At 44.1% G+C, this 27340-nt stretch overlaps 1 protein-coding gene across 1 annotated transcript in view; it reads left to right on the top strand.

Moving 5' to 3' along the window:
* Positions 1-27340, top strand: part of LOC147011675 (echinoderm microtubule-associated protein-like 1) — a 66561-nt gene that overhangs the window by 15896 nt on the left and 23325 nt on the right. Inside the window, exons 7-16 of the mRNA XM_085857657.1 lie at positions 371-466; positions 635-769; positions 862-961; positions 2333-2484; positions 4214-4339; positions 5477-5608; positions 18022-18089; positions 18740-18828; positions 25717-25814; positions 27033-27120. Coding sequence (XP_085713783.1) covers positions 371-466; positions 635-769; positions 862-961; positions 2333-2484; positions 4214-4339; positions 5477-5608; positions 18022-18089; positions 18740-18828; positions 25717-25814; positions 27033-27120 — 1084 coding nt within the window. The remainder of the gene's footprint in view (positions 1-370; positions 467-634; positions 770-861; positions 962-2332; positions 2485-4213; positions 4340-5476; positions 5609-18021; positions 18090-18739; positions 18829-25716; positions 25815-27032; positions 27121-27340) is intronic.

The raw sequence follows: 27340 nt of genomic DNA, 5'->3' as shown, positions 1-27340 counted from the left end.
TTAAAAAAACAAAAACAAAATTTAAACATCTTTTAAATGATTCACTTTCCTCATTTCTCTGCCATGAGTACCACCTGTGTCGTTCTTCATCATCAGGAACTATTCCTCCTCTTTTTCACAGGGATTATTTTCCAAATCTGACTCAAAGAAACCTCTAAACATATCATTCATTCTGTAATTCTACAATCTGTCATTCCAGCTTACAGGGAGCTTTGGACCACTTGGCTTATAACTAAAAAGGTTTATAACAAGGGGTCCAGAACTTTCATTATTCTACTACTGACGTGCAAAGTTTATTTAAAAAAAAAATTCTTACATCAGCTGTTTGCATTGCAATTTAAGATAAAAAAAAACTCATTGTTTGTTTCAGAATGGTGGAACACACTTATGTGTTGTTGACGATGGGAAAGAGAAGAAGCTGTCGGTTTGGGAATGGAATAAAGGGGTGAAAATCTCTGATTCCAAGGTCAGGGGAAATTTTAGTAAATGTAATCATCATTTCAGTGGACGTGCCTGTTTAAACTGTGAATAGTATATGTAACACATGCAACCCATTAATCTGCTTTATTGAAGCATCTGACTTGTTAAAAGTTTGCAGCTGATTGTTTGAATAATTTGTCTTTCTGGTGGACAGTGCTCTACAGAAGTTGTTTTTGCTGCGGAGTTTAATCCTCATGATGATGCCCTTCTTGTGACGTGTGGGAAGAATAACATCAACTTCTGGAAACTTGAGGGCAAAGATCTTGTCAGAAAGCAGGGCATATTCGAGGTGAAAATGGTTATTAACTTTCACTAGTATTTTAAGGATGGTCACATTTTGCATTTCTATCATTTAAAATTTAAATGACTGTGTTGTCCCAGAGCCACGAGAAGCCAAAGTACATCCTGTGCGTCGAGTTCACCAAGAGTGGAGACGTGATATCTGGCGATTCAAATGGAAACTTGTACATCTGGGGGAAAGGTAAAGATGCTTGCTGCTTCACACTGCTTGCTTCAGTCAACAGATAACATAAATCATATGCAGTTCCAGTAATCGAGTGGAATATAGTTTACGAGCCTTGCCTTGAGTTTTGAATATGGATCTTCTCAACTACAACCAGTTTTTTTGCGAGTATATGTAAATATTTCTGAAAAAATATATTTCAAATCGATGGCTGATGAAGTGTATTTGGGGGAATTTGCATTTAAAGAGATCCATGCTTGCAAAATTGTGGATAGCACAAAAATATCAACGACTTGTAAGTGGGATGTTTTGCCCACAGAGTAACCTCAACTATGACTAAGGCCTAAGTCACATTTGCTTTATGGCGAGGATACGGCGGCCATACGCCCTCTGAATTGACAGAAACGTGCGGCGGCCGCAGAGTTTCTGCGGTGGCCTCAGGGTGGCCCTACGCCGTTTGGTTATATTTTACAGGCCGTAAGGTCACCGTGGAATTATAACGCAGAGTTCTAACTTTTTTCATTTCTACGTTCGCCGGAGCAATTCGACAAGCCGAAAAAAAAAAAAGTGGTAAAAAAAAAAAATAATAAAAAAATGAACCCACTCGTTACCGTCCGTCTGGCCGCACGTTCGCCTTTGGGTCCCCCTGTGGTCGCCTTGCGGGCACTTTGCGTCTGCCTTGAAAATTATATGGCCGCCGCAGGAACGCCCTAAGGTCATCGTGTGACATCAAATCAAAGAGCGTACGGCACCCCCACATTTTCGGTCTCCACAATTTCTAAATACGCCGTGCGGCTCCCCGAAAAATAAAAACATATGTGACTGCTACATTGTGTGACCGTGGAAATACTGCGGCCACCCTATAATTGCGAGTGGCCGTAGATTTTGTAGACCCCACGGCCGCCGAGCCAAATGTGACTGAGGCCTAAGCAAGCCATTTGTTCCGTAGCCATCGAGGGAGGGGGAGATGGCAAAGGGTCTGAAAATATAGAAGAAGCAATTGGACGAGCCATTGTCGGCGCCATGGCCAAATTCGAAATTGCTGCCCTCACCAGCAGAGGACACTGCATCAGCAGTACACCCACATCTTCAGCCAATGATGCTACCCCACAGCCAATGATGCTGCATATGAGCGAAGAATAAGAAGCTTTAACCTGATCAGGTTCCCTCTATTCATTCATTTCTTCCCAACATTCTCCCTGCCCCTTATCCTCTTACCCTTATCCCCTTTTGTTCTTCATCCCAAACTGAATTTTTGAACAAAAACAGTATTTTTGTTCCTCTTTGCTGAATGTCATTCATTTACAGGAAGTACACACATGTGTCTACCTTCAACATGAGTTGGGTTAATGCCGAGTGCTTTGTTGTATTTTTCTTTTTCTTGGATAGGGACCAATCGCATCACGCGGGCTGTTCCCGCCGTGCACAAGGGGGGTGTGATTGCAATGTCGGTGCTGCCCTCTGGAACACTTGTTACTGGTGGGAAGGATTCCTGTCTCACCTTTTTCGATGCGGATCTGCAGAAGCAGGCCGCCACTGAGGTAGATGCTTTGACACCAGCATGTTGTGGTTTTGAAAACACTGCTAAAGCCATTAGATTGCAGATAATGTCTGCCAAATGGCATCAAGTAGGATGTTGATGCATTTAATGCACTCGAGAATTTCTCTCTAATGGTGATTGGAAAAATACACCATTAGTGTCCATTAATTATTCATTGTCAGCTTTTCCGTGCATTTGCACACTGCTGTCTTCAATGTTCCTCGTGCAAACTTCCTTCGAATTGAACTAACCTTGCTTCATGTCATGTTGTTGTAAAAGCTTAAATGACTCTGCAGCTTTCTCCCAAGAGCATTTTTCTGAATTTCTTCTTCGACTCTCGCTAGACGTTTAACTACTTCCTTCTTCATGAATTTCAGCACAATATTCGGGATCTGCGTGGGCAGCAAGAGACGTCAAAACAAATAAGGAGTAAAATACCTTCAATGGTAATTGTTCCGGCATGAATAAAAGAGAAGCTGACGTTTTGGGTCTTGTCCTTCATCGGAGCAAAAGAGGGTTTTCGGGCCTTACCTTACCTTACCTTTCGTCAGAGCATTTCAGGCCTTACCCTGAACGATCGTCGGACCTTACTTTCTTCCCCTTTTGCTAGATCTTTACTTCGGTGTTTGGCGTACAGATAGTTCTAACAAGAATCTGACGCTTTATCCAGATAGCTCTATAAACAGGATGGGAGCTTGAGCAGTGGCTTGGGCGATCTGACAGTGGTTTTACAAAGCCTACTCTCTGGTAATGGCACCAATTTCCTACAGGCGTGCATTTTAACCACGCTGGGGTTAATGGGCAACTGATGAACCACGAATCAGTTTCCAAAAATGAATGGAAGTAATTACATTTAATAAATGGGGAAGGGGAAATTTGGGGAGAGAAAAGCACGTATTTACAGTAATTGCACTATAACAATTTATGAGATACAATTATAATTCCCCCACACCGACGATAAATCTTTCGGCTTAGCCGTTTACCTTATCCATTCACTCGACAAATACCATGACAAACAGTGGAATTCCCAAACAAATATTATCGGCAAACCTGGAGGAAGAGGCTGGAAAGGAGTCTGGTGGGAGTTCTGTTCCAGTCCCGGTGGTGGTGTTGGGGTTGAGGGGGGAGGCAACTGATCATTCAGCATGCCGACCGAGGAAGGAACATGGGATGCAGCTTGGTTTGGCGAGGTGCCACGCAGTAGTCCTCTCTGCAGGTTTGGCGCATCCAGAAGCACCACGGCGAAACAAAACTCCTCTTCGGACTCTGGGAAGTGATTCGATCTGCGTCTGCCTTTCAAATCATTTCTCTCAGCCATGTTTGGGCGTTTTATAATCTGACAATATTAAGCTCTTTTCACTCCTTTGTTAGTTAATGGCCCATGTTGCAATGAACGAAGTCACGTGACCAACAGCTCAATTCAAAGAGCTGTGCTGGTTATGGTTTTTTCACCTTCTGCTGTGATGCTAATTGCCGGCTTGGCACCTCGTGCTTCAAGGCCTTGTGGGACTATAAAAGAAACATTGAGATAACAGAGGATTGAAGGATCGCAATGAAATCTGTCTCGACAGACATACTTTGACACGTTGTGATCCTTGTACATATATACCCTACTTTTATGCTGAACATTTAGTCATGAAAAAACTATACCATGTTACCCCCTTTAAACCCGATCACATCCCCGCAGCAATATACATTTGTTCTATTTTATCACTTTTCGTGTGCCATAGCTTGAGGAACATTGCGGTGCAGTACGCGCTCTTACTTCTGGTGGAGATGAAGACGTTTTTGTTGGAACTTACAACAACTTCATCGTCAAGGGTGGTCCAGGAGGGGCATTCCACACCATAGCCAGAGTAGGTTTTTGCCTCATCTGTGCTGGTTCTCTGAAGGATATTTTTTTCTGAATGAAAGCTTCAATTTAATTGACAAGATATATTTGTCATGAATGACATCTCAGTGTTTTTAGTATCTGTGAAAATCACAGAGAGTTGTATTCAAATGTATTAATTTCCCTTAAAGTTGCTTTCATGTTGCTTCAATTGGTACTTCAAACATTTTCATCTATTTTGCCAAGATTAAGTTTTCATTCCCAATATTCTCATTCATGCATTATTTTGCAGTTAAACCTCGGTTTTTAATTCATTTATTTTTGTTTGAAGAGACCGGGTTGCTTTTGCAAGTAAATAATTTTTTTTCCGAATTGGTAATGGTTTGTTTTCTTTTTGTACCGTGTTTGATAAATTAGACATTTATGTGTTCTTGTCATAAGATTAACCAGAGCGAAGTCGATGGCCACGCCATCGCAAATCCCTACGCTTCCCACCTTAAGCAAAGTTGAAAGATGGTAGAAGGTTACATCAGGAATCCCCCAATATCAAATTTTGAGTTCAATTTTTTTTTCTGTTTTGACCCCTGTGACCATAAGTCCCCACCCCAAGAGCATGAACCGGAGGTCGAATCCAAAAACTCGTTATATATTTTATGCGGCCCCCAAATGTCAATTGCATTTATAAAGTTTCATTAAATAATTTTTTTAATTTGCCTGTAATTGCATTTTTTTTTCATATTTGACCTTTTGACCCCACCCGAGGGAGCAGAGGTAAAGATGATACTAGTCTCGCACCTTCTTGCAATATGGTGATCATAACTACAAATTTAGTGAATTTGTGCACAACCGTTTAGGAGGGGATAGCATGCCGGATGGACGGACGGAGCCAATTACAATATTACCCCGTTTTTTTTTATTTTTTTATTTTTAAGTGTGGGGATAACAACTGGAATAGTGTATTGCACTCCAGGCAAAAATTCCTTCCATTCCTTTCCGATAGTAATTCTCTGCAGACTACTGTAGTATATATATGAGAGCACAACTCTCATATACTATCGTCCTACTGTAACTGTAGCATTTTTGTCTGGGAAAGCAAGGAATGTATTTGACTGCATTTGTTTATGGATTTTCTGAGATGTCTTGTTCTTTACACTGTGCTTAGGGTCATACAGATGAAGTGTGGGGCTTGGCAGCTCACCTATCTCGTGACCTTGTACTCACTTGTGGTGCCGATAAGCAAGTTTTCCTCTGGGACACTGTCAAACACCAACTCATTTGGAGCGTCATACTGGAGGTCTGTCGGCAGCTTCCCAAAGGGAATGCAAACATACATGGCTTGGGGTTCCTGACCTGCTTTTGGAGATGCTGTAATTCTCATGTCATGTTTATGCCAGGAATGGGAATAAGTTAGAAGTACTTTTTGATGGGGGCAAGGGGGAGGTAGAGGGGGAGGTAGGATATGTGCAAATAATGATTCATGTTGAGACAATTATTTTATATTTCTTTTGTTTCGATGTTATCGTCATACTCACTAATGTCTTATAGTGTAAAGTATACATCGTGTGTTTGGCGATTTGGCATTTCAAGAGAAATACCGCTATTGCTTCGTGAGCTTGTATCTGCTGGGTTTTTTTCCTGGTGAAATATGAAATAGTTATTGAAGCTGCCTTCACTACACCCCCAACCCCTACCCCGATATTCTTCCTTCTGTACATATCATGCTATCCTGGCACCCTTGCTCTGTTCCTTTCTTGAGGCTCGACTAAGGGATGCTCCACTAAAGCTAGCACTATATGGTCATATGATTACTTTTTAAGGAAATATCAGAGTTTAATTAATTATTTAATTAATTATTGTTGGTTGCTCTGCAATTAATCAAGGCTTGGGGAAGAGTGAACTGAGAGAGTGAAGAAAAAAATCATAATTTTGAAAAGGAAGTAATGGGAAGCAGGTAGATGTTGAACAGAGTTGGTGAGAATAGCAGATCATTAAGGCAGAGAAGGCAGAGAGAATAGCAGAGAAGACAATAATAATAAGATGATTTTCAAGCCTTCACCTGCTTGGATGGATTTACTTGCTTCCTTCCACACACGGAGAGTCTAACCAAAACAATTTTCCATCAGATGAAACTTTATTCACACAGCACATGGACAGTGCAGCATAGACAAGATGGCTGACCCCCACTCCCACATCATTTGGTCCGTGGGGTAGTCTTGTTGTCAGCTTGTAATTGCCTAGTGGCTCCGAGGGGAGCAAGTGAAAAGCACTTGCATGGCATGCTGGGAAGTCATTTCAGTGAAGTCAGTGTGGTGGATTCCTGATGCGCTCCCATTTAGTTGACTCGTGCTAGCTCGAGCCTCTGCTCTGCACTCTCTCTCTCTCGTGACATTGGACCCTCTGATTGCTCTGGAAGCCCCATGGTTTGTCATCCTAACCCCGCTCTCTCCCAATTTTCTTTTTGAACTCTCTCCTTTTATGCTTGCTTTATTTCCATACTCTCTCTCCAGAGACAGATCAGTGATCTTTTTGTCTTCTACCATCTTCTTTCCACCCACCCCCCCCCCACTCTGTCTGTGATGTGTCCCCCCCCCTATATTTCCTCAGGATGCTCAAGGTCTGCCAAAATCCCCCTTCTGGTGAAATTGCCAAATAAAAATCAAGAATCACTGCTCACCTTCAATCTTTCATTCCTCTTTTTTTCCTGCCTCTGGAACAAACTCCCACACCTTCTTCAATCTCACTCCTCCCTCCAGGGCTTCAAAACAACTGTTCACCATCACCTCTTATCTTCCCCCATCCAGAATCTTGATCTTTTCTACCCCCGTTAATCCACCCCAAACCCACCTCCTTCAAATTCCCTGTTTTCCGTCCTGAAAGTTCCTGTAGTACCATCTTGTTTATCCCGTGTACCGTGCCCCATCCCTCTTCCTTTCCACAGAAATCCCATTGTCTTTGTTCCCCACTATTTGCGCTTCCCTCTCCTGCCCCTCATGTCTCCTGCCTTGTTTAATGTTTTTGTGTATTAGCTCTTACACGAGCCTCAACTTGGCATACAAAAAAAACAACCCCTCCCACCCCTCTCCCCCTTGGGATAGATAGAGGGTTTGTGTACAGTATGTGCCTTGCTGGTGTCGGGCTCATTTTATGGCCTGTCCTGCTTTTATTTATTTATTTATTTATTACCATTAATTCTTGTTTGGCATTTGATAAATTATTGACCCTTGTGATGATCTGAAGTTGTAAGGATCTTTGGAAATACGCATCCTCGGCATTTGGAATACCCATCATTTTCTGTTAAAATAATCAGATACTTTGTAATACCTACCATCTTCCTTCTACCACTTTGTTTAGTACGAGTGTTCTTTTTTGTGGCAAGTCAATCTTCACCATATTAGTCACCCTCAGAATCTCTGCTGTGTTGCGTTCTCTCATCTATCTATAATTCCAGCAATCTCTGTGTGTGTGTCTGTGTGTGTGTGTGTGTGACCGCTGTTTCTCGACAACCGCTGGTCCGATCTAATTGAAACTTACCAGGTATATTGCTGGGGACCTGAGGATGTGCCTTTTCAAGGTTTGATATTAATCGGACAAGTGCTTCCCAAGTTATGGCCATTTATTTACCAAACCAATGGGAAGACACGTTGTTGCGTGGGCGTGGCCGATAGTGAAGGGAAGCACAGCCACGTTCCCCATTACGGGTTACAACGTACGGGCTTCCGGAGAGTGATGACTTCGTGTATTCTAATAATTTCTCGATTTCTTATGCACATTTATAGATAAACACAATGCCCCAAGTTATGATCGTTTTCCTATTAGACGGTGTATAAATTTCGGTAAGATCAGAGTGTTGGTATGCTCCGAATCAGGAAGTAAATTATTTTTTTGCACGTTTTTTTTTTCGTGTATTCTAATAATTTCTCGATTAGTTATGCGCATTTATATATGAACACAATGCCCCAAGTTATGATCGTTTTCATATTAGACGGTGCAGAAATTTGGGGAACATCAGAGTTAGCTGGTATGCTCCGAAGCAGGAAGTAAATTATTTTTTGCACGTTTTTTTTTTCTCCTCTTTCCTCTTCTCTTTGTGTTTTTCCTTGCGATGACATTGGGAAAAGGCAAAATGCGTTGGCGCTAATTGAATAATTGGCCATTAAGAATAAATTGCGAATAATCGTAACTGCCATATGCGAACTTCCGGACAGTGAGGACTTCACTTCCGGATAGTGACGATTACTGTATTCTTTCTCGATTCTTTCTTTCTCGATTTCTGTACTTTCTCGATTTCTTTCTCGATTTTCTTAAACCCAATACCCCAATCCAGTCAGTGACGATTACTGTCTTCTTTCTCGATTTTTATCTTGATTTATCGACTTACTGTATTCTTTCTTTCTCGATTTCTGTACTTTCTCGATTTTATTAAACACAATGCCCCAATCCAATTGTCGTTTACGACAGCGAAGGAACGAAGCTGCGCTTCGTGCACGCGCAATGGAATCTGACGAAGCATGAGCTGCTCGCTTGACACGCAACGCAACGCGCATGACAAGGCGTCATGCAGCTCAAACGGATGAAGAACGAACTGCTTGCTTGGCAAACAACACTGAATGTGAGGCAAGGCATCGTGCAGAAGAAACGGATGAAGAACGAACTGCTTGCTGGCAGACAACACTGAACACGAGGCAAGGCGCCGTGCAGAGGAAATGGATGAAGAACGAGCTGCTCGCTTGACGCGTGACGCTACGCGCGTGACAAGGTGTCGTGCAGCTGAAATGGATGAAGAACGAACTGCTCGCTTGGCAGACAACACTGAACGCGAGGCAAGGCGTCGTGCAGAAGAAACGGATGAAGAACGAGCTGCTCGCTTGGCAGACAACACTGGATGCGAGGCAAGGCGTCGTGCAGAAGAAATCCCTCACCAACGAGAAGACCGGCAAGTAAGGGATTCCCTGCGCCATCAGGACGTACACCGTGCGAGACTAGAGCAGGCTCACCGTGAGAATCGCAACCTTGTTCAATACGATGATACAGATTTCTTCTGAGAGCAACTTCATGTTGAGTACAGGCACGCGTTAAGCAGGACCTCATTATTTCAATGCACTAAATGCTCACATTGTGATGTTTTTGTGTGGACCGAGGAGAGAAGAGGATTTTGCTGCAACCACGGCAAGGTCGACCTTAAGCATGATCCTACGAATCCAAAACCCGGTTCAATTCCATCACAACCTCCAGATGCTATTAAAAACCTTTTCCTTAACCAGGACTTTGTGAAGCGCGCGAAACAGTATAACAACGCGCTGGCAATCGCAAGTATCGGTGTCCGAGAGATAGGTATGCCTGGCTTCAATCCTGGAGTGCGCATACAAGGTAAGGTTTACCATTACATTGGTGCTCCTCTTGCCGATCTGGGTTGTACCCCACGCTTTGCTCAGATCTACTTTCACGATCCAGCCCATGAGCTGGAGTTTCGTCGTGCCCACACCTCGAACAGTAGCCTGAATGAGCATTTTTTGCTAAGAGCACAACAGGCCATTCATGAGTGCAACCCATACGTCCAGCAATTCAAATCAGCCATTGAGTTTGTGGTTCATAATGATAGCGCAAATGAACTGAAAATTGTGTTAACAGGTCGCACGCGGCGCCGAGACCTTCATCATGGTACTGTCAACCTTCCCTCACCAGACAGCGATGTGGCAGTCATTGCTCCAGGGACAATGACAACAGAGCAGTTTGGAAGGCTGGCAGTCAGTGTTCACCTCAGAGGAGGAGGTTTACAGACAATAGACGCCATGCATCCAGCGTATGACCCTCTATCATACATACTTCTGCTACCCTGCGGCTCCCAGGGGTACCACACTGAGTTAGCAGGGATAACGCCAACATCTTTCTACCGCTACCATCTCCAAGTACGTGATCCTACTCATCACTTCAATCTACTACTTCGTGGTGGAAAGTTGACACAGCAGTACATATGCGACATGATGGTAAAAATTGAGTCACACCGTCTCAATTGGATTCGCTGCAACCAGAAGTCAATTAAGGCAGAAAAGTATAAGATCATCATTGATGCGTTGAACAGTGACGCTGAGGTGCTACCTGGACGCCTCACCATTCTGCCGCCGTCAATTTATGGGTCACCACGTTGGTATGCCAAAGAGTTTCAGGATGCAATGGCTTTGGTCCGAGTCAAGGGAAAATCTGACTTTTTCCTAACATTCACCTGCAACCCAAAGTGGCCAGAAATTAAACAATCACTTTTTGAGGGTCAGTCAGCCAATGAAAGACCTGATATCATCGCCCGGGTGTTTCATATGAAGGTGGAAGCACTCCTCGCAGACCTCCTCAAGAATGACATCTTGGGGCATGTGGACGCTTATGTGATGGTGAAGGAAACGCAAAAGCATCACCTTCCCCATATACACATGCTCCTGACCGTGGTACCTCGCGACAAGCCCAGAACACCAGCAGATGTCGATTGCGTGGTCTCTGCTGAGATTCCTGACAAACGCACAAATCCGGAACTACACCGTATCGTGACATCACACATGATTCACGGCCCATGTGGGGAATGGAACATCTCGAACCCTTGCATGGCAAACCGGAAGTGCACAAAGGACAATCCTAAAGCCCTACGAGAAACAACAAGCTTCTCTGATGACCCCTATCCCCTGTACAGAAGACTGTTCTGGCATGCGGTTTGAAAGTTTTTTGTTTTGTTTTGTTTGCACAAACGGGCATGCACCTACGGGCATGCACTAGTCTATCTATAATTCCAGCAATCTGTGTGTGTGTGTGTGTGTGTGTGTGTGTGTGTGTGTGTGTGTGTGTGTGTGTGTGTGTGTGTGTGTGTGTGTGTGTGTGTGTGTCTGTGACCGCTGTTTCTCGACAACCACTGGTCCGATCTAATTAAAACTTGCCAGGTATATTGCTGGTGACCTGAGTATGTGCCTTTTCAAGGTTTGATATTAATCGGACAAGTGGTTCCCAAGTTATGGCCATTTATTTAGCAAAACAATGACAGGACACGTTGCTGCGTAGGCGTGTCCGTTGGGGAAAGGGTGCCATTTAGTTACCAATGACAGGACACGCTGCTGCGTAGGCGTGGCCGATGGGGAAAGGGCGCCATTTAGTTACCAATAACAGGACACGTTGCTGCGTAGGCATGTCCGTTGGGGAAAGGGTGCCATTTAGTTACCAATGACAGGACACGCTGCTGCGTAGGCATGGCCGATGGGGAAAGGGTGCCATTTAGTTACCAATAACAGGACACGTTGCTGCGTAGGCGTGGCCGATGGGGAAAGGGCGCCATTTAGTTACCAATAACAGGACACGCTGCTGCGTAGGCATGGCCGATGGGGAAAGGGCGCCATTTAGTTACCAATAACAGGACACGCTGCTGCGTAGGCATGGCCGATGGGGAAAAGGGCGCCATTTAGTTACCAATGACAGGACATGTTGCTGCATAGGCATGGCCGATGGGGGAAAGGGCATCATTTAGTTACCAATGACAGGACACGTGCTGCGTAGGCTTGGCCGATGGGGAAAGGGTGCCATTTAGTTACCAATGACAGGACACGCTGCTGCGTAGGTGTGGCCGATGGGGAAAGGGCGCCATTTAGTTACCAATGACAGGAATGCTGCTGCGTAGGCGTGGCCGATGGGGAAAGGGCGCCATTTAGTTCCCAATGACAGGACACGCTGCTGCGTAGGTGTGGCCGATGGGGAAAGGGCACCATTTAGTTACCAATGACAGGACACGCTGATGCGTCGGCGTGGCCGATGGGGAGAGGACGCCATTTAGTTACCAATGACAGGACATGCTGCTGCGTAGGCGTGGCCGATGGGGAAAGGGCGCCATTTAGTTACCAATGACAGGACACGCTTCTGCGTAGTTGTGGCCGATGGGGAAAGGGCGCCATTTAGTTACCAATGACAGGACACGCTTCTGCGTAGTTGTGGCCGATGGGGAAAGGGCACCATTTAGTTACCAATGACAGGACACACTGATGCGTCGGCGTGGCCGATGGGGAAAGGACGCCATTTAGTTACCAATGACAGGACACGTTGCTGTGTAGGCGTGGCCGATGGGGAAAGGGCGCCATTTAGTTACCAATGACAGGACACACTGCTGCGTAGGCGTGGCCGATGGGGAAAGGGCACCAGTTAGTTACCAATGACAGGACACGCTGATGCGTAGGCGTGGCCGATGGGGAAAGGACGCCATTTAGTTACCAATGACAGGACACGTTGCTGTGTAGGCGTGGCCGATGGGGAAAGGGCGCCATTTAGTTACCAATGACAGGACACACTGCTGCGTAGGCGTGGCCGATGGGGAAAGGGCGCCATTTAGTTACCAATGACAGGACATGTTGCTGCGTAGGCGTGGCCGATGGGGGAAAGGGCACCATTTAGTTACCAATGACAGGATGCGCTTCTGCGTAGGCGTGGCCGATGGGGAAAGGGTGCCATTTAGTTACCAATGACAGGACACGCTGATGCGTTGGCGTGGCCGATGGGGAAAGGACGCCATTTAGTTTCCAATGACAGGACACGCTGCGTAGGCATGGCCGTTGGGGAAGAGATCCTCAGCCGCGTTCCCCATTACGGTTTACAACATACGGACTTCCGGATAGTTATGCCTTACTGTATTCTAATAATTTCTCGATTTCTTATGCGCATTTATAGATAAACACAATGCCCCAATCCAGTTGTCGTTTACGAGAGCGAAGGAACGGCCTGTGTGGTTGTTGTTTCTGGCACGCGGTTTGAAAGTTTTTTTTTTTAATATATATTTTTTGCACGTACGGGCACGCACTAGTAATGTAAAATATTAAAACGTGCTTAGTGTCTCGTGGTGTGATTTAAAAAAAAAAATTCAACTGCCGAAAAGCTTCCAATGTCCACCCCATGCACAATCACCAGTTTTCAACTTCTTCTGTCCAGGGTTTTGGGAGTACATACAAGTCAAATAAACAAAAAATACACGCAAACTGGATGATATTATAGTATGATAATTCCCCCATTTGTATGATGTATATGCAGGTTTTAATGCAGAGAATTGGTGTATTTTATTATGCAAGCCAATACCCCCTATCACCAGGAGAGGCGCTATATGATACATTTACATAGAGAACTTGCGTCCCCCCAACCCCATTCACACACCCTGAATCCCAGAGACTATGAAAAAATATTTATCATCGAAAACCTCCTCTGCACACCCCAATTGAAAACCACCAGTTTTCAATTCATTCCATCAGGTGGTTCAGTAGTCCATGGAAGTCAAATAAACCCACACTCCCACACACACAAATACACACACAATCAGATACCTCTCGAATAATATATCGTATGCTAACTTCGTCAAGTAAGTATTGAAGTTTATTGATGACATTGGTTATCTTATGGTATATGCTTTGATGTAATTTATCCTGATTTTAATGTAATTATCTTAAATGCCATAGCTTCCAGAGGCTTTTGTGACCTGTGCCCCCACCAGGGTACATTCAACAAGGAGGGTGCGAAGCGTACGCTGTAGCTCTCAATCCACTCCCAAAATTGATGGTCTGGATCTGCCTCTGGAGATGGTCGTGTTGCAGAAATTAGTCTCCAGTAACCAATCAAAATTATAGAATTTGAAATACTCAGTTTACATTTGAAATTATGTTGGATCATGGTGATTTGCACATATTTAAGGGGAAATTTTAAGCATGTTTATCTCATCATCAACATTAACAAAAGTTGAGAGAAAAAAAAATAGCTTGAGGCAAATATAAAATGTTGTCAAGCACCTAGTCTTGAAAAGATAAACAGGTCAGGTCAGGTATGAGAGCATGTGCCGGAGCAGCGCGTTACTGCGTCCACATCCCGCCGATACTCCAGGGGCCTCGTCTGGCCATCCCCCAGGCAGATGATTGGTCTATCCCCATCTCCTGAGATGCCCATCAACCTGTTGCAACCACGAGGCACGTGGTCGGCCCATTGGCCTTCTCCACTCACGAGTCTCCCTCACTGAGAGAATCTGGTGAGCAGGATCAGCGTCAGAAAAACGAGCCACATGTTCATACAGCCGCAGATGATGCTCACGGACTATGCAGGCAACAAATTTCATGTGAGTCTCTCTCAGCAATCGCTCGTTGGACACAAAGTCCGACCAGCGATAGCCAAGGATTCTCCGAAGAGACCCGGTACCAAAGGAATTAAGTCTCCATCTCAGATCCCTGGACAGAGTCCAAATCTCACATCCATAGAGCAAGACTAGAAGCACCAAGACCTGAAGACTCGGACTTTCATCCTCCTGCACAGGTACCAACAACACCACACCCCATGATCCAGTGAATCCATGACTCCCCAGGCCCGACCCAGATGTCTATTGACCTCTTGCTCACAGCCAGCAGAGACATGAATATCACTGCCACGGTAAGTGAATCTCTCCATGACCTCGACATCCTCACCACAAACAGGTACAGACAAGATAGCAGCATCCAAGATGTCATTGAAAGCCTGGATCTTAGTTTTGACCGAGGAAACCCGTAATCCCAGGGGCTCCAACTCCTCATTCAGCACCTCGAGGGCCCCCAAAAGGATATCCAGAGTCTCTTCAAAGATGACTGCATCATCTGCAAAATTATGGTCAGAGATCTTGACTTTCCCAAACAATGCACCGCAGCTTGATCACTCTGACATCCTCCCTAGAATCCAGTCCATACAAGTGCTGAAAAGTGTGGGGGCCAGTACACACCTGACAAACTCCAGTAACAACTGGAAGTAAGTCAGAGATGGTACCACCACATTTCACAGCACTCTCAGTACCAGGGTATAGTTTTGGTGGCACCCACGGAAGACCAAGAATCCTCCAGAGGCCATCCTCATTCACTGAATCAAATGCTTTGCAGAGATAAACATAGGTTGCAAGCAGCCCCGACCGAAACTCTCTTCTGCATTTGGTGAGGACCCGAAGAGCAAGTATACGGTCAATCATTGACCTCTTTGATATAAAGCCTGACTGCTCTGGACGCTGGTGCCCAAGCAGATGGTGGTGAACCCTTTTTCATCCGTTTTTACAGCCATTTTTCCCTGCTGTGCAGGGGTTAGCTTTTCTTGAGGCAATGTTTTATGGCCGGATGCCCTTCCTGACGCCAACCCTGGTCGCCTCTTACGACACACAGGGATATGGTACACCTATTCTAACCGGGGCATACACCGGGACCAGTACACTGGTACTCATTTCGCCGACCTCGGAAGGATGACAGGCTGAGTCAACCCCCTGGTGTTAATTCAGCAGCCAACGGGTCTTGAACTCAGAACCTTAGGATCCCAAGCCAGCCAACCTAACCACTAAGCCAACACCAGGCTATAGTGGTGAACCCTATCAAGAATTATCCAAGGAAAGACCTTACCCAGCACTGAGAGCAGCGTCACCCCTCGGTCGTTGTTGCAGTCCTGGCGATCACCCTTCCCTTTCCAGAGAAGAACAACAAGGCCCCTCTTCCAATCAGTTGGGATGATGCCATTGTTTCAGGCAGAGCACAAAACTGCATGTAACGACACGAGTACAGCATTTCCACCAGCCTTGAGAAGTTCAGCATGGATGCCACAGATCCCAGGAGGTTTACCCAATTTCAACCGGTTCACCGCAGCCCGTGTTTCCACAAACGAAGGTGGAACACAGTTGATTGGAGGGTCAGCAATGGGGATTGTAACACCCCTGATATCCAACTCAACAGCTGGTGGATCAGCCTGGTACAACCGCTCAAAGTAACCGGCCCGGTGGGCCTTCACTTTGGACTCCTTTGTCAAGAGCCTACCACCCTCCATTCTCACTTCAGTGCACTGAGGGATGGGCTTGGTGGAACGCAATGCGTGAATTCCGCTCTAAACAGGATGACAAACACTTGACCAGAGGTGATGCTCCACTCACTCAGATTCCTCGCACATAGGCCCCCTTGTTCACCCTTGGCACACGTTCAGTTTTACGCCTCAATTCCCTGAACAGCTCAGCTCTGCCATTAAGCCTGGCCCTGTGACTCTGGTCAATGGTATCCAGTGTCCCTTGAGAGACAGAATTCTTCTTCGCCCGACGGTGAGTTCCAAGACATCCACCAGCAACATCAGGGATGGTTGTCTTGAAGGCGCTCCACAACTCTTCAGGATCTTCCAAAGCATCCAGACCCCAACAATCACGACTCAGCTTGTTCGCAAATTCCTCAGCTGCCCTCTCATTCTGGAGCTTACCCACATCCAGCATTGGCTGGGATGGTACCATTCTCCCGGTTTTAAGCTGTGACTTGAGAGTTGCTACCACAAGCCTGTTGTCAGTATTGAGGAACCGAGCACTCCGGTAGACCCTGCAGTTCTGGATCATCTTCCAGCAACCATCAACAAGCACATGGTCAATCTCCTTTGCCACACCACCAGCATTGGAATACCAAGTCCAGCGATGATCCTGTGGGCGCTGAAACCATGAAGCAGCCACACGAAGTCCATGACTTCTTGCAAAGTCAAGGAACTTAGTGCTATTCTGGTTCACAATTCCAGACCCATGGGGATCAACACACGTCTCATAACCATCCCTATCAGTTCCAGTCGATGCATTGAAATCCCCCAAGACTAGAAGTGTATCTCGCCTGGGGCACTGATCAACCACAGACTCGAGCGTGGCGTAGAATGCGTCCTTCACGGTGAGATCACTCGCCTCAGTCGGAGCATAAACAGAGACCAGGGAAATGACACCCAAGGAGTGACGAATCCTTATTCTCATAATCCGCTCGTTGACCTGTATTACTTCAATCATCATTAGAGTCAGCTTATTGGACACAGCGACAGCAACTCCTTTGGCATTGTAACAATCAGAGCGACCAGACCAATATTGGGTGTAACCACCCACCATGATCTCGCCACTATCCAGTCTCTGAACATTGGTATTGCAGCACTCCATGAGGTTTGAACGCTTGAGTTCAGATGATATCAGAGACATTGGACATTCCAGGCATCCACCCAAAGGGACTGCCTCAGGTTAACCCAAAGGGACAGCCGTCTGGTGGATGACACCTCAGCACCACCCCGAGACACACGGCCACAATCTGACCAGGGAAGGTTACCCCGTGGTTTTCCTCCTCTCATCAGAGTGGGGGTCCCGAAGGCTTTGCCCCAATCCCGTCATCCGGTGAGCTGCCCTGCGGAGGGTAGCTGTGCAGGAGGTACTCCCACGGAGTGGGTTTTCAATTTTCTTTGCGCTTTTCTTGTGTTTTGCGGAATGAAGGGTTTTACGGTGGCTGGAGTGCAAATCCTGCCACCAACCTCCTAAAAATAAAAGTAACCCAACTGCAGGAGGACGTTCGCAAACACAGTTGGGCACTAGATATGGATGGCCATTGGCTCACAAGGAGCTCTTCCACCCTTTGACAGGTTTTGTTGTTAATCCTGTTGGGTGTCCATATCATACACCCCCCCTCACCAGAAAACCTGATGGGGGAGACGGTTTAGTTGCCGACAACCCGACCATGAAACAGGTTTGTACAGGTTTGCATGGTACCTGTAGCAAGTCGCAGATCTAACCTGGCCTGACCTGACTCGTATTACACAGTACTTAATTTAACACACAGTACTTGATATCATTGAATGCAATCGTTTCTGTGATCATCTTTGTCATCAAAACATCGTCGTGAACAATATCTTGTAAGAATATCTTTATTTTCCTCTTCCCTGCAGGAACCAGCCCGCTCTGCTGATTTCCATCCCACTGAGGCACGGGTTGCAATTGGAACGTACAGTGGAAGGTGAACAGAGAAAACAAACCAGAAGATCTCTTGCTGTCTTTGGTCTTCATTTTATACATATAATGTTGCATAACATGTCACACGAGAGCTGGAAAAGCAGAATTGCAAACAACCTGGTATTTTATCCTTGAAACTATCCTCTCAAAGTATTCACCAAGGGGTGGGGGTGGTGGTGGTGGTGGTGGTCCACACGTTTACCAGACATCTTGGGCCACTCATGACAAGTTGTGAACATTCCTGGGGCGAATAACTGGTTTTGTTGAATTGGATCGCAGGGTGTGCAACAGCCATGGCTAACCCACATCAGTGAGGGCAATACAACGAGGCTTTAACCATTCCACCACTAAGCCACTTTACCACCCAGCCATTTTACCATCAAGCTACTTTTGAGCAACAAGACCAAACTGAAAATTAGTTGCTTTAACCCAACTGACCCTTTTATAAACCCCTGAATCCTTTTGCAGATATTTTTTCAATTACAAAGAGTATTTTTTCGTTGAGGGCTTTCCAGATTATATTAATTTTTGCATAGCAATCATTTTAATGAAATGAGGTTCAGAAAATGGCAATTTTTTTATATAAACAGAAAAAACCTTTGCATTTTTTTTTTAAACATTTTGGGTGGGGGCGGGTTGTTTCTATGATGTCAGGTGGTTTGTTTTGGATGCTGAGACAGGAGAGGTCGTGACGCAGCACACTGATGGTGATGAGAAGCTTTCTGTGGTGCGCTACTCCCCGGGTAAGAAGAGAGTTCATACTTTTCCACTTGCTCACCAATAAATATAACTTTATTAATCACATCAGTCAAAACTTATAATGGGTTGGTAGGGTAGCCCAGCCATATTCATGAGGTTTCTAGCCTGGGTTTGAATCTCGACCTAGTTATAAACTGTTATCCTGGTGTTTTGCATGCAGGGCAATGCATCAACGTGTGAATCATCCCTTGGATAGACGTTACCCCTGGTGTCCTGTCTGCCAGCATTGGTTGGTGAACGTTAGTGATTCCATTGTGTCCTTAGCAAAGAGTCGGTGAGCTATAGCCAGCATCCTGAACAAAACGCAAATTCCTGCCCTGACTACCACTGGGAAGGTAGAGGCAAACCACCCAGTGTAATTCTTTCCATGGGATGTTTTGGCAGCCCTGAGCCTGCCTTCGTCAGAACATATCAGAAAGAAAGAATGAAAAGTAACTCATATTGAGGTGTTCTGCATTATATGTAAGAAACGCGTATAGAACAGCAATGCTAAAAATCATGCATAGCAAAGTCAAGTAATATAAACCTAGAAACCACAATGATTACACACACATGGTTAATACCACAAAATGAATTGGAAATTTTCAACCTAACTTGCACAAGGAACAAACGATATAAATAAAAATGATGTCCTAAAAGAAACGGATCTTTATCGCCTCTGCCGAGAAGACGAAAGGGTAAAATAACAATGGAGTGGTTGTACATCAAGGCCCAACGCCATTGGATGCCAGGAGCGCAGGGCTGCATGTGTAAGTCGTCCAAAGTTGGGACATTTCAACCCAAACGTTTGGCTCCTTTAACAATACGACCCAATAAATCAGTGCCAGGTTTACAATGCCACAAATGGCAGCTCAGCATCAGGCCCACAATCAGAAGGCGCCCAGGGCGACCAAGATTTTTTTTTTTAAGTGTACCCATCGTGATACATTTCAATAAAGAGTATGTGTATAATGTAATGGTACTTTCAAAAAGCGTGCTCCATATTTGAATTGAAAAAAAAAAACGTACTTCCATTTCCTAGCACGTGACGTAACCGCACTCTTAATGGCGTACGTTTCAGGTCCAGTAACACACATACACACACACACAGAGCAGGAGAGTTAGAGTTATTTTCGAGGGCAATTGGGAACAAATATGAGGACATTTTTCATTTGTTATTCATTTTATATACATTTGTTAAAATGTGTTTCTGCCCTCGGGCTACCATTTCTGGTCTCCCAGTGGCAGACACCTCCATCTGCAACTTAAACCTGTAAATATTTGAAATTAAACTTATCTATAGGTGTGTGCTGTGGCTTAAGCACTCAAGCACCGAAGCACAAAGACTACTTAGGACTACTTCTGTGTAGATATCCTGCCTTTTGCAATGGTTCCCCAAATGGGACCCACAAATTTCTATGGCACCAGGCAGGGGTGGCGTCAGTCATTTGTGGAGCCTGTGTAATAATGGCCCAGTGGGGCTCCTCTGAGCCATGTCAATCTGTCATCACACTAAAATATGCAATTTGTTGTCTGTCTGTCTGGTGGTGATGTATTTGGTCAATATTGCTTGCATTGTTTCTTTTCATCCCTGGGACAGGTGCTCTGTTTTTAATAACCGTAACACTCTGTCGTGCGCACGGGTTAGTCTATTTACTAACGAGAGGTTGTTTTGTAATCGTACAATAAATTGTTGTGTGGATTTCCTCGACAATATCAGTATATATTAACATTAGGAATTATACAAATTTTATTGTGATTATTGTTGAATTTATAGACATTAAACATCGTTGTTATTGCACTCGCTTTCTCTACTAATACGAAACTCAACCCCTGATTTTGTAATGCAGTAGTCTTGTCTAGTTAAACATCATGGGAATTTTTTTTTTTCAATCGATTAATTACGTCACAGTGCTTTTTCCTTAACCCTTAGATGCATAAGTGGGTCAAAAATGACCCTGTTTGGCTGTTTTCTTGCAATATCTTTTTGCACTCATACATCCAAGGGTTAAGATGGACTGATGGAGCATTCCCTTTGTGCTGTGTTTATCACCACTAACAAGATATGTTTTTTTTTCAGCAAAGTGAGAACCCTCCATCGGGGGCTCCTTGTTGTCTCGCGGCGCCATGCAATTGCATGGGTTGCACACCCCTAATGCCGCCTGTGGCGCAAGGCCCACAAAAGGTCAATCCGGCCCTGCCTAATATGTGTTTATCAACAAGTGTACAATCCCATATCAATGCAAGATGGAAAAACAAGTTGCAGAATGTATGACAGCTTGATTAAAACAGATTCAAAATGGACACTTCCACATGTAATCTCTTAAGTTATCTCGGGGGGGGGGGGGCTGACAAGACAGCTGACCTACCTCTTTGTGGCTGATCCTGTAAGACTTTTAGACGACCAACAGGATGTCATCATTTTGATGATACATGTTGTGATCGATTTGACATTCTTCCTGTGAATTTGGAGTATTAAATGAGATTATGTACTATTTTTAGCCCGCCTGTTCCAAGAACAGAGAGCTATAGCGATAAGCCCGTGAGCGTGAGCATGAGCGTGAAAATGTTAAAGTTTTTGGTGCAAGTTATTTAGAAGCTTGCCATTCATTTAATATGTGAACTTGGATGCTGATATTTGGCATGGAGGTTCCTTTGTGGTAGATTATTGATGTAGTGAAGTTGAAATAAAAAAAAAATTTCAATTTTTTAAAAATTTTTTGACCTGTTTTGAACTTAACTTTTTTGTAGCACATCGTTAAAGTTTTTGGTGCAAGTTATTTAGAAGTTTGCCATTCATTTAATATGTGTACTAGGATGCTGATATTTGGCATGGAGGTTCCTTTGGGGTAGATTATTGATGTAATGAAGTTGAAATTAAAAAACAATTTCAATTTTTTTTAAATTTTTGACCTGTTTTGAACTTAACTTTTTTGGTGCAAGTTATTTAGAAGCTTGCCATTCATTTAATATGTGTACTAGGATGCTGATATTTGGCATGGAGGTTCCTTTGGGGTATATTATTGATGTAGTGAAGTTGAAATTAAAAAATAATTTCAAATGTTTTAAATTTTTGACCTGTTTTGAACTTAACTTTTTTGTAGCACATCGACGTTAAAGTTATTTCCTTTCTAATGTTTTTATCTACCGCACTATTTTTTACTGATTACAATATACAAATACATATAATGCTTTAAAATGATTTTGATCAGACTTCACTGCAATGCTTTATAAAAAATATTATTAGACTCGTCTTTTAAAAACGATAAATGTATAAACAGGCGAGCATTGGGTGGCTTTGAAACCAACTCTCTGGTATGTAACGCGAGTATGCAACGGAGTCCTCAAAGCTCTTAAAATGCTTACAAACACTGGATGAATATTGATGCCTGTGCCCCAGACATACTCCATCTGAATGTGGAGGGTTGAACCCCAGTTAAAAGGAAGTGCTCCATAGAATGGCTACCGTACCTCGCATGACATCTCGTAATCCTGAAGGAAACCTGCGTGTGATAAAATGTAGAGCTTAAATTCCAGGCTACCACCGAGTAGCTTTCACATGTAGATCCAGGGTCTACATGTTCCCAATAGTGAACATCATGGCCTAGCTACCATCTACATATGTGAAATCTACCATTGGAGATTGCAATGTAGTTTTTACCTCCCAGCCAAATGCTGGAATGCTCAATGTTGGAACGTACCATGTATCCAGGGTCTACATGTTCCTAATGTGTACAAACTCCACTACTTACACTCAAGAGTTGTGAGCTGCCTACAGTTACCTCACCTGCACTTATCGTAGGAGATTTTAACTGTCCACATGCTGAATAGGGGTACAACTACTACTCTGCTGATGGAAAAACCCTGTGTGATTGGGCATCCAGTGTCACCTGTAGTTGCTATTTGATAGACAAGAACGGGAAACTTTCTACTCAAGCTGATGGGACACTCGTACCAACCCTGACCTGGCCTAGCGGCATGGTGATTCGTTTACCACTCCACAAAGTTTCGTGCTTGACTACTTTCCCAACTTCTACCACCATCCAATCTTTATCCAAAGTACTCCCTTAACTTCCCCTACACATACATTACCCATAAACAGCTCGCACTTCCGAAAGGCCAACTGGATGAAGTACCGGGCGATTGCAGGAAAAACCGTGGATTCCCTCCCTTCCCTTGACTGAAGATATTGACTAGTTGTAATGCTTTCAGTCAGTCCACCATGTTGGTCTCCAAGTCCAGCATTGCATTCCTTGTGGTCACGGAAAGGTGTACATTCCTCTGGATGGGCCCTTGAGTGTGTGTGTGGTTGCACCATCAACGATAATAATGAGACCAGTGCTGCAACTGTGGAATTGAAATATAGGCTGGACAAGGCCCATCGGGCAAGATTGCAGAAAGCTGTAACAAGCATGACTTCATCCATTACAGTCAGAAAGCTTGGGAAATGATAAATAGACTCACTGGCAGTTCAGCTAAAAAGCAAGTCCATCTAGTTTCACCTGACATCTGATTGAGGACCATCATTAGCATTGGCAGCTATCAAAACACTGATAGAGCTTTCTCCCATCGAGCAAACAATGGGCTGAAGCATTTCTGGACAGCACCATCTGCTAACAGTGGACCAGATGCGAATTTCAGTCCAGGGAAGCTCAAATTTGCTTTGGACAGCATGAAGGTTGGGAAAGCACCTGGACCAGTCGACATCCATACAGAATAGCTGAAGCGTGGTAGCCTTTGCTTACTCAACTGGCTTAGGAGATGCATGTCTTGTTGCCTCTCCTCATCCAGGATACATAAGCTATGAAGGAAAGCCAATGTTGTGACTACACTTTAGCCCAACAAATCAAGCAATGATCAAAAAAAGCTATCGGCCAATATTGCTGTTATCTGTTCCCTTCAAGGTCTTCAAAAGAGTCGTCTTAAACTGGGTAGAGCTGCTTGGAGAGAAGATACTCTCCCCCCCCCCCCTTCAGAGCAAGCAGGCTTCGGGAAGAATTGGAGCACTGAATATCAGGTCTTGGCTGTAACTGACCCTATTGAAGCAACCTTTGAAGCTATCACAAATGTAGTGCTGTCTGTTGACCTGTCATCTGCATATGAAAGTCTGGCACCAAGGTCTCTTTCTGAAACAGCACAATATATTTCAAGACTGCCGTCTGGTCCACTTCATCTGGGTGATAATTTCCAACCACTGCTTCTGGGTTCTCCTGATTGGACAGCCCAGTTAGACATATAGCCTCAAGGCTCAGTCTGAGCATGTACAACTCCTATTCAACATGTATACATCAGACTTACTTGAGGAAAGAGGAATCAAATTTGTCGGTGCCGATGATCTTGCCATCATACATGGAAGAAAGACCTTCAAGGAAGTTAAAGACCCACTCAGCCAAGATTTGCAGCAATGAACCTGAACTCTCACCAATGACGCCTACATCTCAATGCTCAGAAAACAGCTTGCTCTGTCTTCCGTCTGCAGAATAGCAAGGCAAGATAATGGCTGAAAGTCAAGCTGAACTACACCCCTCCCCTTTCATCCACACACCTATCTACCTTGGCATGCAACTTCATCAGGCCCTGACATTCAGGCAGTACGCAGAAAAGGTAGCAGTAAAATAATTGAGTCAACTTTATCCACAGTCTATGAAGCCATATCTGGGGAGCTGACTTCTACCCTCCAAACATCAACACTCGCATTAGCGTACACCTGTGCAGAACACTGTGTCTCTGCCAGGGTCAGAAGCCATCACACATTGGAGGTTAATGTGCATCTCTGAGGGCCATCAATTGATGTCTATGGCCCATGCCCACTGACTACCTCCCAGTTCTTGCTTGCATTCATCCCCATCATATCAGGCATGTTACTACGACCAGACAGGCAGCTCCTCTAACAACTGAGCAAATCACATTACATGCCAAATTCGTGGAATAATTGCCCCTTCAAATATTTAAAAGCCACAAGTCCTTCACTGGAAACCCAACCAGAATCTGTGTCATAGTGATTAGAGCGTCCGCTCCGAGTCTGGGATGTCGGCGGTTTGAACCCCGGCCGGTTCATGCCAAAGACTTAAAAATGGTACGTGTTGCTTCCTTGCTTGACACTCAGCATTCAGAAGAATAGAGAAAGGACAAACAACCATAAATTGGCAACCATTGCACAGGCTTTGATGGGCTCAATAGCCTCCTCCATTGTTCCTCATAAAGGAACTCGTATAACGTGATAAATCCATATTCCTTCAGATGACTGGTCGAGCAGACACACATGTTAAATGAACAATTGGAAAACCAAAAGTAACGAACTTGAATGCCGTCTGCAACATCTGCAATATCTAGTGGTGGCTGGTTTCTTAGCAACATGTTCTCCTGGGCACTAGTGGAACCACCTTCATGTCATTGAGGGAACCTCTAGACTGTAGACTATTTAATGCAGGACTGCCCCACTCAACACCTGGAAGGGAGATTGCAAGAGCCACAAAGCCTAGTGTCACGCACTCGGTACTGGCTGAGGACAGCAACTTTTATTCCATAGATCCCACACTTGAGCCATATGAAAGATGAAGAGGAACAAGAAGGGGATCAAAGGAAGTACATTTTCAGCATGTCATCCATCATAAACCCAAGATATGGACATATGTGATGGACAACAACTAAACTTGCATCAGTTGAAATACTAGAGGCAATGCTGGTTCTTTTGAACATCTGAAATTGATGATAATCTCTTTAGTTTTTGTAAGTTTTTGAATAAATGCGAGGCTTTTGAATTTGCATTAATCGACTGCACCACCTTGAACCGATTGATTAGCGAGTCTTGCTGCACATTCTGATCCGACCAAATCTGTAAAAAAAAAAAAACATTTTTTAATTAAAAAAAACATTTTGTGTCTCTTTCATAGATGGCAAATACCTAGCAATTGGTTCCCATGACAACTATCTCTACCTGTACAACGTTTGTGAAAATGGCTGCACATACAAGGAGGCTGGGAAGTGCTCGGTGAGTTTTCATGTCTTGGCAAATGTTTTGATCTCTTGAAATGATACCTTGGCTTTCATTAATAGGACCGGTTTGTAAGTAGGATTGCTATATCCTTGGCTCATTCCTTGCATCACTGAAGGTTCCCTTTGTGACTGTTCTCGCTTGTGACAAAAAACCCAGTTCCCATGGCTGTCCGACTTTGACAACGAGAATAAGTCTATTTGCCTGATTTGAAATTTTTCTGCCAATGTGGTTGAAGCCATTTCTCTATGTCAGTCAAGTATCGGTAATAGTTCCACCTTGCAGTTAACATTGAGCGCATTGAGTAGGTGACGGCGTCACTTGATCCTGTGATATGGCAAATAGGTTTCCAACATGAAGCTGTTGAAAATTGTTTTAAGGGATTCAAATCTTGCAATCAATATTTGTATAAAGTGTATTGAAGAGTAAAAGCAACACCATTAGTTCAGAAGACAACTTGTAGCTTGCTTAATTACCTCTGATTAGCAAGTAGTTGAAGATCGGGAAAATTATTTCATTAGCAGAAAAGATTCGCAAGTAGAAATGGATGCTTTGTTTGAAATGTTTGAGAGATGTTGCAAATTGTAGACTGTACAAGGAAATGTTAATGGTGGAGGATACCTTTTTGGCCAATTATCCCTATGCTGTATTGACACTCTTTTGCAATAACTTAATTCGCTTCTTTTCGATGTACATCTCATTCTTACCATCTTTCGCGTGAAATTGAGGCTCATGGAAGAACAAAGTGAGAGTGGGGCGGCAAGCGGGGCAATGAACGAAGACGAGGAGGAGCAAACATAGCAATAGACATGAATAAGGCTGACGTGAACACATGGCCTCGACAAAGACAGCCCCAGCACAACAACAGTCGTGAAGGCCCAATCAATGAGACGTGCAAATACATTACGTCGTCCAACTCTAAGAATATCTGCTTTGGAATGTTTGATGATATTGACAAGTTTGGATACTTTCTCTGTTTCTCTTCTCACCTCTTTTGGATAATTGAGAGAGTCTGCTGTTGTGCAACGTGGGATTCTTGTTCGAATTTTATAGGTTATCTTAAGAAGTTGGGTTTTAGCGTGCCTGCAAAAATAAGTGTGTCAGAGTTCTTTTCCTTTTTTTTCCCCTCTTCCTTGTTTGGTCTATTCTGCAGTACAGTTCGATGTGTTATGCAATTTGAAGTTATATTGTTGACTTTGTTTTGTTTTGTCAAAGGGTCACTCGAGCTTTGTCACTCACCTGGACTGGGCATCAGACAGTCAGCACTTCATGTCCAATTCTGGAGATTACGAGATCCTTTACTGTAAGTTGCAAAATTCTCCAATTTACTAAGAAGGGTCTTGCATGTCGTCTTATTCTTGCCTGCTTGGTTGTGGTGATTGTTATTGTGTGATCTATTTCGTCATATATATATATATATATATATATATATATATATATATATATATATATATATATATATATATATATATATATATATGTATATGTGTGTGTGTAAATACAGGGTAGCCCGAAAGTTACTT

This window comes from Eptatretus burgeri, chromosome 15 (assembly GCF_056783735.1).
Source record: "Eptatretus burgeri isolate ZD-2024b chromosome 15, Ebu_testis_v1, whole genome shotgun sequence".
Lineage (NCBI taxonomy): Eukaryota > Metazoa > Chordata > Myxini > Myxiniformes > Myxinidae > Eptatretus > Eptatretus burgeri.
The sequence above is the reverse complement of the archived record's forward strand: the minus strand, read 5'-3'. Positions and strand labels throughout refer to the sequence as shown.